The 17049-nt window shown below is 44.0% G+C and overlaps 1 protein-coding gene across 5 annotated transcripts in view; it reads left to right on the top strand.

The window, feature by feature from the left end:
- NRG2 (neuregulin 2) overlaps positions 1-17049 on the top strand; it is a 146381-nt gene that overhangs the window by 86305 nt on the left and 43027 nt on the right. For all 5 annotated transcript variants that reach the window (XM_081206349.1, XM_081206347.1, XM_081206348.1 and 2 more), the window contains exons 3-4: positions 9458-9576; positions 16818-16938. In XM_081206349.1, the coding sequence (XP_081062475.1) occupies positions 9458-9576; positions 16818-16938 (240 nt within the window). The remainder of the gene's footprint in view (positions 1-9457; positions 9577-16817; positions 16939-17049) is intronic.

Here is a 17049-nt window from a genome sequence, read left to right as displayed (position 1 = left end):
TCCCCCTACCCCCAGCAACAACAGGCTTCATAATGGAGACACGAAAGGTCCTCCTGCAGGAAAACCAGAGACCATCATTTCCACCCAAGCACACTATTACAAGACCTAATCATGTCAGACTCGAGATGAGATTCATTCATCTGCTCATCTTCACCTGTCTTTCTGCATTCTGCATAGGACAAACTCGTTAAGCATAAAATAATAAATAAACACAGATTTCACATACTCAGAAACAAAAAAGGAAAACATTTCAACCTATCAGGACACTCTGGAACTGGCCTTAGGGCTGTGATTCTTGAACAAAAGAACTTCAAAGGAAAGCTAGAGTATTAAAGCTTATCAAGAAATTCAGTTCTATTATCTGTGTCCTTAATAGGGATCACACCACAGGGGGTAATTAGCTGACCAAGGCTACTCCAAAGATACTTTTGCTAATATCACACTGTGAATCGTCTGTAGGTATTTTGATTAGTCCGTGACGTGCTAATTGATTTACTACCGGCAATTAGCTCTTTATGGCAGCTTCGGCAGGTCCGGCACACTTCCTCTGCGCGATCTGCTCCTTCTTCTCCGTCACGCCCAGCAGAGTAAAACACAGCAGCAACCTGTCACTTAGTTTCCCACAAACACACAGAGCACAGTAATGTCCATTTACAGCTCTTTATTGCATCATTTTCTCAGATATTTCCAGGACTCCTCGCAGCCATTATGAACTGCGTCTCTCTCTCTCAACGACTAGAGAGGAACAGACAGGAAAGCTCCTCCCAGCTTCTAAAGTTGACGTCAGAATGCTGAGGCATCATGGGAACAGCTTAACCTCTTAAGTTCCAACTCCCATACCCCCTCTGCCACACATTCTGACAATACCTGTGGAACATCCACGTAACTCTCAGGTTCACACTGTGCGAAACTTACCAACGCACCTGTGGCTTGGTATCTTTCCGGTGGAACACCCTTCGTTGTGCGACTGGATCGCCTGGGCACAAACTCAGATGTTACCTCTGATTCACTGCCACCAGGAACTGTTTCCTCAGCATCACGGGATTCCCCCTCTGACTTAAAGCGTTTTCGAATCCTCTCCATTACACTTACAGGAGAACTAGGTTCACTCTTAACCTCTCTTTTTACAACTTGTGGAGATGTCCCACCCTGCTCCAGACTTTGGTCAGTGACCTGATCGTCATCAGCAGACTCAACCTCTCCTTCCTCCCCCTCAGAATCTACCTGTTCTGAATCAGAGAGACACTCTGAGAGAACATCACGCTTGACAGCAGGTTGTGACTTTTTATCCTGCTCATAGAACTCAGCGTGTTTGCTGATCAGTAACTTACTCTGATCACCTGATGGAAATGCGAACCTCCATGCATTCGCTGCTGGCTCATACCCACAGAAGATCATTTTCCGGAACTTGGATCCATCTGGCCCTTGCAACGCAGCAGATACTGGCACAGACGCATGTGACCCGAACTTGCGCAGAAAATGAATCTGGGGTTTCCTGCCATGCAACAAGCTAAACGGTGTGTCACCTACCGCTGAATTGTAGGTGCGATTCCAGGTGAAGCTTACATACTTGATTGCCTCCAGCCAAAACTTTGGTGGCAACCCAGAATCCTTCAGCAACACCTTTGCAGTCCGCACCAGAGCCTCACATCGTAGCTCTGCCTCCCCCCTCTGATTGGGTGAAGTCACTGTGTGACGTATCCCTTTCTTGCGAAAGTACTTCTTCAAAGCAGAACCTGTAAACTCAGCTCCCCTGTCACTTGTGACAGCCTGCACTTTGGTGGAAAACTTTTGTTCCACCCCCTCAATCCAACGTTTGATCAGCTGTGCTTCATCATCCTTGGATTTGAGACCGTGAGTCCAGGAATTCTGTGTAAAATTGTCCTGCATCGAGAGCAGAAACCTTGACCCTCCCAGACTTGGTTCCTTTACCGGACCCAACAAATCTATGTGAATTTGTTCAAAAGGTTTTTCGGTTACCCTATCCACTTTTGGGTAACTGCACCCTTTTACCTTTGCATGTCTGCATGCTTCACAATCCATTGCACATCCACATTCTACAATGTGGCAACCGTTAGCGACCTCGGGTAGCGTCTGTAGTTCTTCTACAGAGCCATGAGCTGTCCTAGCATGCCAAGCGTGTACACATGAATCATGATTGGGAATTGTAGCACGCAGTGCTTGTGCTTTCTCAACCTTCCCCTCACCCTCCAGAATGAAAAGATCATTCTGCCCCTTTTTAACCTTGGCAAGCATCCTCCCTCCCTTGGAGATTGTGCAGACGTCATCCTCAAAAGAAACCTTGAATCCCTTTTTTAGCAAATAAGGCACAGATAAAAGACAGTGGTGTATCCCAGGAACAGTACAACACTCCAACGTTTCCTGTAAAACAGACATAAAGAGATTTGTCACGTTAGTCACACATTTTTTCTGTCCATTTGCAAACAGTACAGTTTTCCCGGCCGGAATTGCCTTGCAATTCCACCCCTCGACAGCAGGTGTCTCTGGAATCAAGTTGTGATTAGCTGCAGAGTCAATAACGAAACGAAACTCTGAGCCTTGCTCCCGGCTGTTTTCAAACAACGCCAAACTAGCCGTAATCTGATAAGTCTCTTCCTGGCACCTGGCACGTCCACCAGCCTCAGTCCCACGCCTGGTTGTTTTTCCAGACTGGCTGCCATGGAAACCCGACTGATTCCCATGGGAATTGTCCTTGAAAACATCCTGCCTTGCCTCTCTGCTCCGGTGGGGGCAATTTCGACGCAGATGTTCAGCTGACTTGCAAATGTAGCAACGACGAACTTCAGTGGAAAAATACTGCCCGGGGCTCCTCCCAGCTGGCCTGGCCCTCCTTCTTCCGGAAAAGCACTTTTTGCCAGATCCGCCCCCTCTGAACTCCACTCCAGCAGGCACAGTGGAAAACTTTTCAAACTTGCCTTTGGAACTTTCCGCCCCCCCGACTTGCTCACTAGCACTCCTTGAGGCTAAATCACCAGGAACAGGGGCTCCAGCCATCTTTAGGCTTGCAGCTTCCATCTGCCCTCGGCCTCCTGCTGAGCCTTCACACAGACGTTTCAGCACTCTCCAGGCCTCACACGCAGATTCAATGCTTTCCAGGTGCTGTTGCAACTTAGCATGCACACCTGCTCTCAACATGCAGATCTCAGCTCTCTCAGCTTTCTCTCTCTGCATCTTCTCCTCCATACAAACAGATTGCAGGGTCTCTGCATCTCTGTCCACCAGCCCTGCGCTTTCAGCAGCAGCCTCTTCGCTTGTGGACGGCTCTTTCTTGCTTACGTCCCACAAGCCAGTTGCCCAAAACCAGGCTCTCACCCTTCTGACCCAGATTTCCCACGACTGGGTGGTGAGCTCTTCAAGCTGTTCAAACGGAGCTTGAAACACCTCCTGGCCATTTGCCATCTTCTCCCGTTCTCCCAAGGGGCCCCAAGCTGTACTTACATAAGCACCAGCTCCTCTGGCATTTCTCCCTGGAGAAACGATACCTCAGCTCTGCGCAGTTCTCAGCAACACAGGCACTCTCTGCGTCTCGCAGCTTGCTTGTTTGCTTCTGCCTCCGCTTCCTGCCGTTTCTGCTCGACACCGCAGATCAAAGCCTTTTCAGCATGTCTCCCGTGACAGGTTTACAAGCGGTAATTTAGGGTCCATAACCTGTAGGTATTTTGATTAGTCCGTGACGTGCTAATTGATTTACTACCGGCAATTAGCTCTTTATGGCAGCTTCGGCAGGTCCGGCACACTTCCTCTGCGCGATCTGCTCCTTCTTCTCCGTCACGCCCAGCAGAGTAAAACACAGCAGCAACCTGTCACTTAGTTTCCCACAAACACACAGAGCACAGTAATGTCCATTTACAGCTCTTTATTGCATCATTTTCTCAGATATTTCCAGGACTCCTCGCAGCCATTATGAACTGCGTCTCTCTCTCTCAACGACTAGAGAGGAACAGACAGGAAAGCTCCTCCCAGCTTCTAAAGTTGACGTCAGAATGCTGAGGCATCATGGGAACAGCTTAACCTCTTAAGTTCCAACTCCCATATCGTCATTGTCATTATTTTTACATTTACACTTTTGCATTTCGTTTCACTTTGATTTCATGGCTAACTCTCTCTCTCTCTCTCTCTCTCTCTCTCTCTCTCCACCCAGCATTCCATACATCCAGTAAAGTAGCACTGTAAAAGCTTATACCACAATAAATTTGTCAGGCTTTAAGGTGTCACAAGTCTCTTTGTTGTTTATAATATATTCTGGATTGTAGATTTCATCCTGCACTTGATATCTACATTTATTCAGTTGAAGAAAACAAGATAGGTAATTGGATGTGACCCTGAAACTATCAATAATAATTCTACATCCAATACCTTAATTAATTCAGACAGTTAATATGGTTAGCTATTGTCTTGGAATTTGTTCCAAATCATTGCAGATAAAACATTTTCAGGGAAACCAAACTGCTTGTTTACAAAGCTATTGTACTACCAACTTAACTGTGTGCTTGTGAAACATGGATCACTTATAAACTCCATCTCCAACTCCTCGAAAGATTCCATCAACAGTGTCTCTGAAAATTTTTGCATATACTTGGGAAGACAGGCAAACTAATGTCAGTATCGTCTTCCAAAGCAACTACTTTATTCCCAACTTAAGAATGGAAAGCGTAATGCCAGTGGACAACAAAAGAAGTTTAAATATGCTCTCAAGGCAAATCTAAAAAGAAGTACTGTACTATAAACACCGGCAACTGGGAAACACTGGCCTATGAGCACTCCAGTTGGAGAATAGCCTCTACCAAAGGCATCATGGACTTTGAAGAAGAAAGGAACTCAGGACGAAAGGGAGAAATGAGCTAAGAGGAAGGCACGTTTGGCAAACCCTCCCTGTGATCAACTCCCGCCTGGAAACTTATGTCTCCACTGTGGAAGGACGTGTGGATCCAGAATTGGGCTCCATAGTCACTTACGGACACACCGTTAAGACGGTGTTCATGGAAGACAATCTTATTTGGCTACAAATGATCGCCTTCTTGGCTACAAGAAGAAGATGTGGGCTGTCAGACATTCGTACAAAGTATCTTGAAGTTTCTTGGGCTTTATGAAATCTGGCTTTTGCTTAACACACTGTTCCACCTTCCCACTCAAAGTGAAATTGGGACTGGAAATATGAAGCAGCCCCACACATGCTCTGCTAATTGGATTACCAATGCCAATATGTTTGTGATATCAGCTGCTCTCCTGCTTTCTTTCCTTACACATACCCCCATCATGAAAAACGGCAGCCTGTGCTTTGGTTGCTGTCTCACAGTGTTGTCCTTCCATAATGTCTCACCATACCTTGAATATCACATGCTGGGATCAAGCAACAGGAGTTGTCTGCCACCATCATGTCCTGACTGTGTGGCTTCCAAAGGCATTCTGCAAACAGAATGTTGAACTGGGTGGATATTTCTAGTCTAGCAGAGTCTTTAAAAACAACACAGTTTTTGTCAACCATAATTATGTACTAACTAGAATAGTGGCAGTCATGAAATTTTGACCGTTGCCTATTACAAATGCTTGCCTGAAGTTCCGTTAACTGAAAACTTAAAATAGTGGTTTTTAAGGCCAGTATTAGTGACATTTTAAGGCCAGTTTGTGGCGAATGCCACATGTTATTTAAGACCCGTGTGCTTTCATATTGAGCAGCCTTCTCTGTTTCCCATTCCTCAAGCCAAATGAGTTTAACATCTCCTCCAGTAATGATGTGCCATAATGGAACTGAGTACAGTGTTCTTCAGAAAGTAGCAATTACCTGTTTGTCAAATCTTCTCCTTTCCCATCAATTTACCACTTGCACAGCTTCCTGGCGCCACTGGGCAGGGGAGTTGTCCTTTTCAATGAATGTTTGCCGGAGTAGAGGGGAAAACTCCTTACTTGTGAGCTGCATGTTCTGTCACTAATTAGCAGCAGGCAGAGGCAAGCCTGTCTTGCTCAGAACAGAAGGAGATTTGGGGAGGAAGATATTTCCTTCTGCTCAGTTTAGCAGGAATTATTATGTTATTACATTATTGCTCAAATCTTTTGCCATCTTATTCACATTGTAATTAGCAGAATACAATGTGAATAAGGTAGCAAAAGAGTTGAGCAATAATGCAATAACTTAATAACTCCTCTGTCCTTGAGTACCAGCATAGTTTTAATGATTAGTACAGCGGGAAAGGAATACCGTAAATTTCGCTCCATAACACGCAGATTTTTCCTCCTAGAAAGTAAGGGGAAATGTCTGTGCGTGTTATGGAGCGAATGCCTACAGATGGCGGGGGAATCTGCTGCAGTCGTGAGCAGTCCATGGCTCGCTTTGAAACAGCAAAGCGGGTGTAAGCGGCTCCTGTCAGCTAGCGGAGCCGGGAAGGAGGGAGAGAAGCAGAGCGGGAGTTGGCTGCTTTAAAACAACCCCTGCTCTCTGTCCCTGCCTGCAGTTTTTTGCTGTCCGATTTTGGATTAGCCACTGTAGGGGCTGTGTGTGTGTGTGCTTGAGCTATGTGTGTGTGAGAGAGAGATCGTTCTCCTTCTCTGCTTCCCCTTCACTCTCCCTGCGGACTTTGAAATCCACACTCTGTGTCTCTCTGTGTGTGAGAGAGATCGTTCTCCTTCTCTGCTTCCCCTTCACTCTCCCTGCGGACTTTAGAATCGACACTCTGTGTCTCTGTGTGTGTGAGAGAGATCGTTCTCCTTCTCTGCTTCCCTTTCACTCTCCCTGCGGACTTTAGAATCGACACTCTGTGTCTCTGTGTGTGTGAGAGAGATCGTTCTCCTTCTCTGCTTCCCTTTCACTCTCCCTGCGGACTTTAGAATCGACACTCTGTGTCTCTGTGTGTGTGAGAGAGATCGTTCTCCTTCTCTGCTTCCCTTTCACTCTCCCTGCGGACTTTAGAATCGACACTCTGTGTCTCTCTGTGTGTGAGAGAGATCGTTCTCCTTCTCTGCTTCCCTTTCACTCTCCCTGCGGACTTTGGAATCCACACTCTGTGTCTCTCTGTGTGTGTGAGGGATCGTTCTCCATCTCTTGCTTCCCATTCACTCCCCCAGCGCCCCTGCGACTTCCAGCGCCCTGCAACTTTAGGGCCAGTTCTCTCTCTCTGTGTGTGTGTGTGTGTTTTGACCTCACTGCGCTTGTTGGGGGAGAGTGTTGGTCGCACTTTTTCTTGATTTGTCTCAGAGTGGTTACTATCGTGGTTTCCTTGCTGGGGAGGAGGGAGAGACGCAGAGCCTGCTTGTTCTAAAGGAGCAAAGCTGGAGAGGAGCCTCTCCTGCATTATTAGCAGCACCTTCTCCACCCACCCCACGCGTGCTCCTTGTCCCTTGAGTGCTTTTCCTTCCCTCCCCACTTAAAACGTGGTTACAAAGCACGGATCCACATGGATCCTCAGGATTTTTGCACTCGGTCACCCCAAATTCACCATCAGATCACATAGCATGTCCATGGCTACAGCCTGCACCAAAAACACACACGCACCCACTGTTTCATGGGGCCGCAATGGCGCAAAAACGTGGTTACAAAGCATGGACCCACATGGATCCTCAGGATTTTTGCATTGGGCTACCCCAAACTCACCATCAGATCACATGTCTGTGGCCACAGCATGAACCACAAAAATCATACATCCACTGTTTTGTTTAGAATATTTTTTTCTTGTTTTCCTCCTCTAAAAACTACGTGCGTGTTATGGTCAGGTGCGTGTTATAGAGCGAAAAATACGGTACTTACTATAGCAAATTTGAGTTATATACATTCACTGTATGCCCTCCCTAGAAACCTCAAGCCAGTTGAACCAGGACTTCCTCTTAACCAGACTAATTATTAGAGATTTGTTCTGTACACAGTTAACAAATCTGATTGTTTTCATTTTAACTGTCATTTTTTCAGAGGTGAATTTTTTATCCATATTTAGTTCATTCCTTTTTGTTTTTCCATTGACTCCAATGGGATACCCAGCCAGTCTCCTTGGGTGTTTTCCACCCAAATTGCTATTGTAGAACTGCAGCTAATCAAAGAAGGGGCATTGAGTTTGGATGGATGCATTGTCTCAGGGCATGGCAAATCTCTTCATGGTTGTGTTCCAGATTATTCCAATTTCCCTTCCTACCTAGCTGACCCCACTACCTAGCTGACCCCCACTTTGGTCAGTCTCTTTCTCTCATACCCCCAACCCTTATCCCATTCATTTCCTCCTCATGTTCTTTTGGTTGTTTGCTGTTGACTGGCAATGGTTTTCCCTTCCTTATGGCACTAGCATTAAAGAGGTGGTAAAATCTGCTAACTTTCCCTGTTGCCCTGTTGAGTCACAGTGACATTTGGACCATTGGGATGAGGGACACAGTGACCGTTCCCTTCCTTCTGTTATATAAAATTCACCGGGTGTTAAAAGTCAGACAAAAAACAACAACAAAACCAGAACAGAAGTCATATTTATTTTATGCACAAATGAAACAGAAACCTTCTGAAATCGTAGGCAAATTGCCGTAAAGCATTATTAGGGATAGAAATGTCAGGCATGTAGAACAGCAGGACTTGTGAAAAATCAGCATGGTTTCTGCAAAGAGGAGTCTTGACTCACCAATGTTTTTGAATGCTTGGAGTGAACACAATTTGACAGACATTATATACTTAACTATATACATGTTTTGACCATTTATTTCCTTTTAAAAGTTCTGATGAATTGTTCGGATAGCTCTTATTTTTGTTTTAAACTGATCATATTCGTAATAGAGGGAAATAAGCAGTGGAGCTCACCAAGGGTCTTTCTGGGAACTGGTTCTGTATAGCAGGTTCAGTTTACATCAGGACCTGTGGTACCAGACCTGCAGTCAGTCAGTTGGAAGACCAGAAGTCAGAGATGAGTTTGTAGCTCAGGTAGAGCCAAAGTCAAGGACCAGAAAGTTGAGGGCCAACCAGAGAGGCCAGAGGCAACAATATACTCAGGTCAGCTAAGAGTCAAGGTCCAGAGCAGTGAACAGAAATTCCTGCCCTCTAGAAGCTGCTGTTGTGAAGTTTTCCAAATTTGGTCCTACATTCACAAGTTTGTAAATGCATCAAATCCCAGAGCCCTAGTCAAGCATTAGGTTTACTTGCTTTCAGATGCTGGCTCCACTTCTGACCTTTGTGCACTCAGCATTCTCAAGTGGGATTTTGTGTTTAGTTGCATGCTTAAAACCCCCTTCAAACCTGCATGCTGAGTGCATGAAGGCTGGCAGTGCAGCCATCAACAGTGGGGATGATGGCAGGTGGGAGAGGTATATATGACCCATTCTTTGGATGCAAATAGACCTTAAGGACATCACCAACAGGTATGTTATGTAGAATTCTGCTTCCAGAATTTGAAGTGCCCTGATGTCTCTGGTCACAGCTTAATGCCTTTCTCCTCTCTGTGTCTCACTCCTATTTGTTTGTTTGTTTACTTTGCAGAAAAAATTCCAGATTGCAATTCAATAAAGTGAAAGTAGAAGATGCAGGTGAATACACTTGTGAAGCCGAGAATGTGCTGGGCAGAGACACCGTCCGGGGCAGTCTGAATGTGAAAAGTGGTAAGTTGCAGAATTGAGCCAAAATGATCTATTTAGTTTAAGTTTTGTTGTTGCTATTGTTGAAGGGGAAACATTTGAAATTCCTCGTGGTATTTTATTCCTTGAAGCTCATGAGACCTGGGAACAAGAGAGAAGCACTCTCTCTGAACATCTCTGAGCCTGACCAGATCTGTGAAGCTTCCCAGCCTAACTGAGCTAACTAGACCTGGATATAGTCACACACAGTGGCCTGGACTTGGATAAAAACCAAGAAACACTTTTGATCTCCATTTGATTTTTATTAGCTGTTTGATGCAGCTATTGACTTGAAGATCCAAACTGAAAGAAGTTCTGCTCAGCCCTAGTTCTACGGTTCCTGTTTCTTTGCACCTGCTTGGTGGCTGTTGCCTTTAATTCCTTCTTCATATAGAGGGGGGCATAAGAAGATCCTGGCTGCTGGATCAGGCCGATGGTCCAACTGCTTGAGCCTCCTGCTCTCACCCTGGCCAGCCAGATGCCCATGGGGGGGGCCACCAGCAGAGCCTGGGTGCAACTGGACTTTCCTCACTTGTGATTCCCAGCCGCTGGCATTCAGAGACATGCTGCCTTTGACAGTGGAGGTAGAACACAGCCCTTGAGGCAGTGGCCATGGATAACCTGATCTGCCATGAATTTGTCCCGTCCTCTTCAACGTCATCCAAGTTGGTGACCACCATTACCTATTCTGAGAATGAATTGTGCAGTCTAAATGTGCTCTGCATGAAGAAGTGCTTTCCTCACAGGGAAGTTCCCCCATCCCCTTCATTGTTTTGGTTGCATTTTATGAATCTTTTGGGGTGAGCTGACCAGAGCTGGACACAGCATTCCAAATGTGGTTGCATTAAAGACTTGAATAACAGCATAATGATGTTGCCAGCTTTATCTTTTAGTCCTTGATTTCTAGAATGGAATTCACCTTTTTCTCAACTGCCACACACTGGGTCAAAGTCTTCACTACGACCCCCAAGTCTTCTTCCTGGTCAGCCACGGCCAGTGCAGACCACATGAGGGGTTTCTCCCCTCCTTAATGTGCATCACTTTACACTTGCTTATATTGCAAGCTTATATTGAATTGCATTTCACATTTTATTGTCCATTCAAAATAACTTTTTGCTTTAACCTCCCTGAAGAATTTGGTATCATCAGTAAACTTAGCTACCCTAAACTTAGCTTATCGCTGTCTCTAGATCACTTATGAGCAAGCTAAAAAAAACCAGGTTCCAGTATCAACTGTGGGAGGACTCTACGCCCTTCCATTGGGAGAACTGTCCTCTTATTCCTCTTATTCTGTGCATCACATTTCTTAGCCATTTACTGATCTACAAGAGGACCTCTCCTCTTACTCCACTGTCACAAAGATTGGGTGTCACCCCCACTCTCTGCTGAGTGGTAGCAAGATTCTGGGGGGTTCCAGGTCCTCACCCAGAGTTTGTGCTCTTTTGGAGAGTTGAAGATGCTGTGGGGACTGTCATAGCTTTAAGCAATATGTTTTTTTCATCTTCAGTCTGCATGGAGGAAGTCCAGATCTTACAGCATGGTCTTCTCAAGCAGGGCTTGCTCCCCCCAGGAGCGCAACCCTGGAGTCAAAGTAATCTCTCCCAGCCAGCCTTCAGCCAGCTTGCCCAAGATGGATCTCTTCCTTTGTTCTCTCCTTCTTCTTCCCAGCACACCTTGCTAAAGATTCTCTTTTCCTGTCATCTCTCACATACCCCATCATCACCTTAGCAATTTCTGCCTTCCCAAGATTCCCCTTCGATGGTTCATCAACACTTTTTGCCATCTTAATGCCTCTATCCAAGGTGAGGTCCTGGCTTGGGAAGGAAGCTTAGCCTGCATTTTTCCACTGGCCTGCAATCTTCCCTTCAATACTCCAAATAATCAATATCCTACCATTTATTAATTTTTAGGGGGGTCCCCCCAAATCTATGACACCATAACTGCTAAGCTTATACAGGAGTCTTTTGTGGGGTACTTAGTCATAAGACTTTTGAAAATCTAAATACACAATGTCAACTGGATCACCTCTGTCTATATGCTTGTTGACACTCTCACAGGTGTCCAAAGATACTACATTAAAAGCATCTTATACCGCTTTAACAGTTATGACTTCTCCCAAATAATCCCCAGAACTGTAGGTTACTAATGGAATTGTAGGGGTCTCTTAACATCTATTAGCACAGTTCCATGATTCTTTGGGAGAAGCCATGACTGTTAAAGTGATATAAGAGTGCTTTAAATATACGGTCTGGGTGTATCTTTAACAAGGTTTTCTATCAGTTTTCCAGGAACAGACATCAAAACTCGAACTTTTCAGGTTCCTGCCCCCAGATCCTTCTTTAAAAGTTGTTGTTACATTGGTCACTTTCAAGTCCTCAGTTGATCTTTTAGGGACAAGTTACGTGTGTGTTTTTTAAGAAGACCAGCAATTTAACATTTGAGTTGTTTAAGGACTCTCAAGTGGAGACTTAAGATTACATTAAAATGAAGCCTGAATCAGTTATAAAACAGGAAACTGAGGGGAGGGGCTCTTGTTCCAGCAAGACGTGCTTTTCATAGTAAAAAGAAGACACAAGCAAATAAGAAAGGAAGATTTATATTTACATTTTGCGCTAGTGAAATTCCAAAACATTTTGGGCTATACAGTGATTGTATAAGTTGAACTTACGTTGTGGGCCAAGCGCCATCATCCTCTTCATGAAGGCATCAAACGTTTCTCAGACCTCATGACCCCCAGCCCTTATCCTGGGGCACGGTGGGTTAGTATGTCTGACTGTTAACCAGAAAGTTGATAGTTCGAGTCCACCCAGGGACAGCTGTGGACAGGATTCCTGCCTTGCGGGGGGTTGGACTAGATGACCCTTGGGTCCCTTCCAACTCTACAGTTCCATGAGTCTATGAGTCCGAGATCTAGCTGTGGCAGCACAAGTCCAGTATTGCTCTCTCTTCCCTTTTCTGCAGCCCCCTTTGAGCACACACCCCGTGTGGATATATATTATGAGATCTTCAAGATGAATACAATCTTAAGAGCAAGCCTCTCAGCTTGCTCAGTTCTACTTCATGCTGTTTGAGATAATTAGCAAAGATTTGAGTCCAGGACACTTCCTTGCAGTACATATAAGATTTAATAGCTCTGCCATACATTTGGAGATCCAGCCTAATCCTTTGGTGAAGGATCTCCAACGGAGATCCAAATGAGGCTTACTCCCTAGTAAGTGTGATTTGGAACGGAGACAGCATCAGAGAATGGAGCCTAAGAATTATAATACAGTGGTACCTCGGGTTACATATGCTTCAGGTTACATACGCTTCAGGTTAGACTCCGCTAACCTAGAAATATTACCTCGGGTTAAGAACTTTGCTTCAGGATGAGAACAGAAATCGTTCTCCGGCAGCGCGGCAGCAACAGGAGGCCCCTTTAGCTAAAGTGGTGCTTCAGGTTAAGAACAGTTTCAGGTTAAGAACTGACATCCGGAACGAATTAAGTACTTAACCCGAGGTACCACTGTATTAAGAAGTCTGTGAGAAAAGTGGACGGGTGTTAGTTTTTCATCAGCGCTCCTGCCCAATTTTATTCATCTCATTTTAAAAAAATAAAAATCATTTTATTAATTTAGATTTTCAAGATAGCCTACAAAAGAGAACCATAAGACACAGAGAGAGAGAGAAGAGCAAAGAAGCTGCCTTGTAATTGTTCACCCCCTCACACAAACACTCCCAGCAAGCCTTACATTTTAAATCTTTCCTAGCGTTGGAAGTAAAGCCAATTGATGTTTCCCCTTAGCAAGTGTGCTTTGGGTCACAGGCTGGGGGGGGGGGGTAGGAAAAACTATTTGCCTTTCTAAGCCCCTTTTACTGCACCTCAGTAGTTTTGGTGAAGCTGGATTTTACCACAGATCTCTGGTTTTAGCTTTGCCATGCATTCTTTAACCTACTTCCTTTGGCAACTTCCATCATCTTATTTATGTTCAGTGTATATTGAAATATACAGTCCATCATTTTTCCTCAGTCACCTTTAAGTCTTTTATGGCTTATTGCCTGCCAGAGAGTACATCATATGGGACCACTTTTAACCTCAACCATGCCAGATGTATCTCCATTTATAACTTCATAAACTAAAACATGCATTCTGGTTGACTCCTCAACATTTCATTGGAATGTTAAAAATTCTAATTATCCATCTTTATCTCCTTATTTGAATAAGAAATGGATGGTTCTGTTGTCTATTTTTCCTGATGCTATCCAGAAGATGTATCCTTTTGTAGAAATAGTTTTAAGCTACAAGGATAGTACTGGGATCTCCATTTCTCAACCACTCCTTAAATGTTTCTTCTACTCAATCACACTCACAAAACTGCTTCAGATATCACATACCTGGCAAGGATTCTTCTCCAGTTCTAACATATGTAGCTAACTTTACCATTATCTTCCACTCTGCTAATGGGGTAACTTGCTGCTTCTTTTTTTACTGCTTTCTTAACTTAATTTCCCTAGGAACAATGAATGCACCCCAAATCTTATCTACTTCAGAATCTAAATTAGTTGTAATAGAAGAAAAGTGTAAGTACCCCTCTCCCCAGATGCTTTCTTTTAAATATTTTATATTTATTTTGCTTTTACATCTCTCCGGGCCTGTTCTTTGCAGCTTCCCCCCAAAAAGGATTTGATCATTAGTTAAGTGTCCACACAGGGGTATTTACTATTTATATCTCTTGACACCCAAGCTGTAAAGAATCAGAAGCAGTTACTTTACTTGGCAAATGGTCTTTAGATGCTGTAGCACCCAGTGAATAAATAATGAACATTATTTAAACTGCCTGCACAAGAGTAGTCTGTTGGCATTTATGGTACTCCTCTAAAGGGACGATTTGAGGACTGCACTTTTAAGTTCTTTTTCAGCAAAAACATTTTTATTTATGGAAGTAAAATCTGTTTTATCCCTTCCTTGCATTTTTAAAGATATCCTCTCCTCTGCACCATAGCAAGGAACAAGGAAACAGAGCCAACACAGTAACTCAAAGAAGGAAAATTTAAAGAAAAATCCCTTCATATATATAAAATAATAATAATAATAAATTATAATTGTATAATTGTTTCAACACATTTTCATCATGAAATTTCTCCAAAACCCTAAACCCAAGTGGACTTATTTAAATGTAGCATTTACTTATGGTTTGTGACAATACATTTATTTTTGGTTTTATAATGTTTTATGGTGAAAATGTAAAGATAACATAAAATCAAGATGCAAAACTCCTATACATTGAATAAATTCTGTAAGGAGAGGGAAACATGTTTCATTTAATAGTGCTTCTATTTAGTATTTTCTTTCTTTAAAATAGAAAAAATGATGTAATTATACATATGCTTTCATAAAGATTGTTTTAGGTGTTGTATTGTTTTCCAGGAGTGTTTGTAAAAACAGTGCAAAATGAAGTTGGATATCAAGCTTTTTGCCATTTTTTAATGAATGCATATGCATGTCAGTAATGTAAAGATGAAAAAGTTGTGAATTAACTAAGAAAATGGAAGTTGAGGCAAACTGCATGTGGCACAGAAGAGCAATAAAGGAATTGAACAATTAAAAAATCACACCTCTTAATCCTGCCCTGCTTGCATATTTCTTCTTGTGTCCTGCATCAGATGGTGCCTCCAAACAAATATCATTTATACATACATACCTATACAGAGAGTACATGATTTTTGTCTACAAAATGAAGTTACAGTGACAGGAATTATTGCCAACTCTGAATCTGAAGTCAGAAGCTGGAGTCTTTTGGAACTCCTGGAAGGCACTTCATGACTTTGTATAACTGCACCCAGGTGTCATGGTGGGTCTGAAAGTACTTCACACAGAGCACACCTGAGTGACTAAGTGACACTTTGACTTTAGCTGTCATGGGCGACAATGCAACTTATGTACACTTTCATTATTGTAGTGTTATCTGGAATATGTTTGTTAGTTTATTCGCTCTCTTGGAATGGGGTAAAATGAACAGTGTGACAAGATAGTATAATTGTCTGCGATGGGTGGATGTTACTGTTGGGGCTTAGTGGTCAAATTCTTGCATTGTGTTCTTCCACCTCCACACAACAACTACTGCCTCCCAACCCATATGTGTGAGTCTGTGGCTGCTGTGTGATACATGCTGCACCCCTTTGTATTTATCACTCAGTTTCTTGAATACCCTACAAGCAAAGTAGTTGCAGAGATGAGGGAATTAGACATGCCTGATCAAAACATTCACAAAAAGCAATGGACAGCAGTGGTCTCCAGGGCTCTCCATATGTTGTTGGATACCAGCTCCCATCATCCCCAACCAACATGGCCATTGGTCCGGGACGGCACCTACCCAGGGCAATATAACCCTTCTTGAGTGTCACGGGAATTGGGGTTGCTTGTGTGTAAACCTCTAGCTGTTCCAAACTGCTTAGGGGCGGTTGTGTCTTTCCCTGACAGAGCAGCTTGGGTGCTGCTGCTCAGTCGCTCGACGAATCCGTGAGTGGGCGTCTCCTAAATTTCCTCCAGCATAAGAATTCCTTAACGGACAACCTTCGCCTCGCCTCTCTGCGCGGAAGCCTCTTGCGCAGAGTGGGCGTGCCCAGTGGTGGTCCTCCACCCTCTTCACTGACTTCACTGCTAGAGTCTCGGAGCCTCACCTCCGAGATGCTCTCTCCCTCTCCCTTCTTCCTGGTGTCACCTGGACTTTCTTCCCCAGATGACGTTCTCTCTCTACCCTTACTCGTTCCCTCTCCTGCAGAGTCTGGAAGCCTCGCCTCCCCCCTCTGCTCTGATGTCAGTTCCCTGACATTGAGACTCGCTGGGGAGAGTATGCTAGTGTCAGATGGTGCCATCACAGGGACAGAGCCTTCTTAGTGTTGGCATTCTCACTGTGGAATACTCTCCACAGAGAGGCTCAACAAGTTCCTACTTTGATTCCATTTTGTCACCAGATGAACAGCCTCCATTGTGATATTATTTTATTCTGCTCTTTTAGATTTTGCTGGTTTTAATCTTCTGTTTGTATGTTTGAACTGTGTTATCGGTTGCTGTTACAATGTGCTTTAAAGGTGGAGTAGAAATCTCCATAACAAATAAAGTAATAACTGTGCGGCCACAGGCTATTGCGTGGCTCTTTTAAAACATTTCATTCTCACAGCAACTTAGCCCAAGAAGTACAAATGGCAAAACGAGCATTTAATGTGTGTGTTTTTTCTTCCCCCAGTCACTACAACTCTCTCCTCTGGGCCTGGACATACTAGACAATGCAATGAAACAGTCAAGTCCTATTGCGTCAACGGTGGCGTGTGCTACTACATTGAGGGCATAAATCAGCTGTCCTGCAGGTAAGTGAACAGATTTCTTTTTTTCCTACACAAAAGAACCCTTGGAATCCAAGAGGGTAAGTGCTCTGTGCAAGAGGACAAGGTGTGACATTGCCTGATGGTGCCTTGGCA

This window comes from Podarcis bocagei (assembly GCF_964188305.1).
Source record: "Podarcis bocagei genome assembly, chromosome: 8".
In the NCBI taxonomy this organism is placed as follows: Eukaryota; Metazoa; Chordata; class Lepidosauria; order Squamata; family Lacertidae; genus Podarcis; species Podarcis bocagei.
Note: the sequence above shows the minus strand (reverse complement) of the source record. Positions and strands in the feature narration are given on the sequence as shown.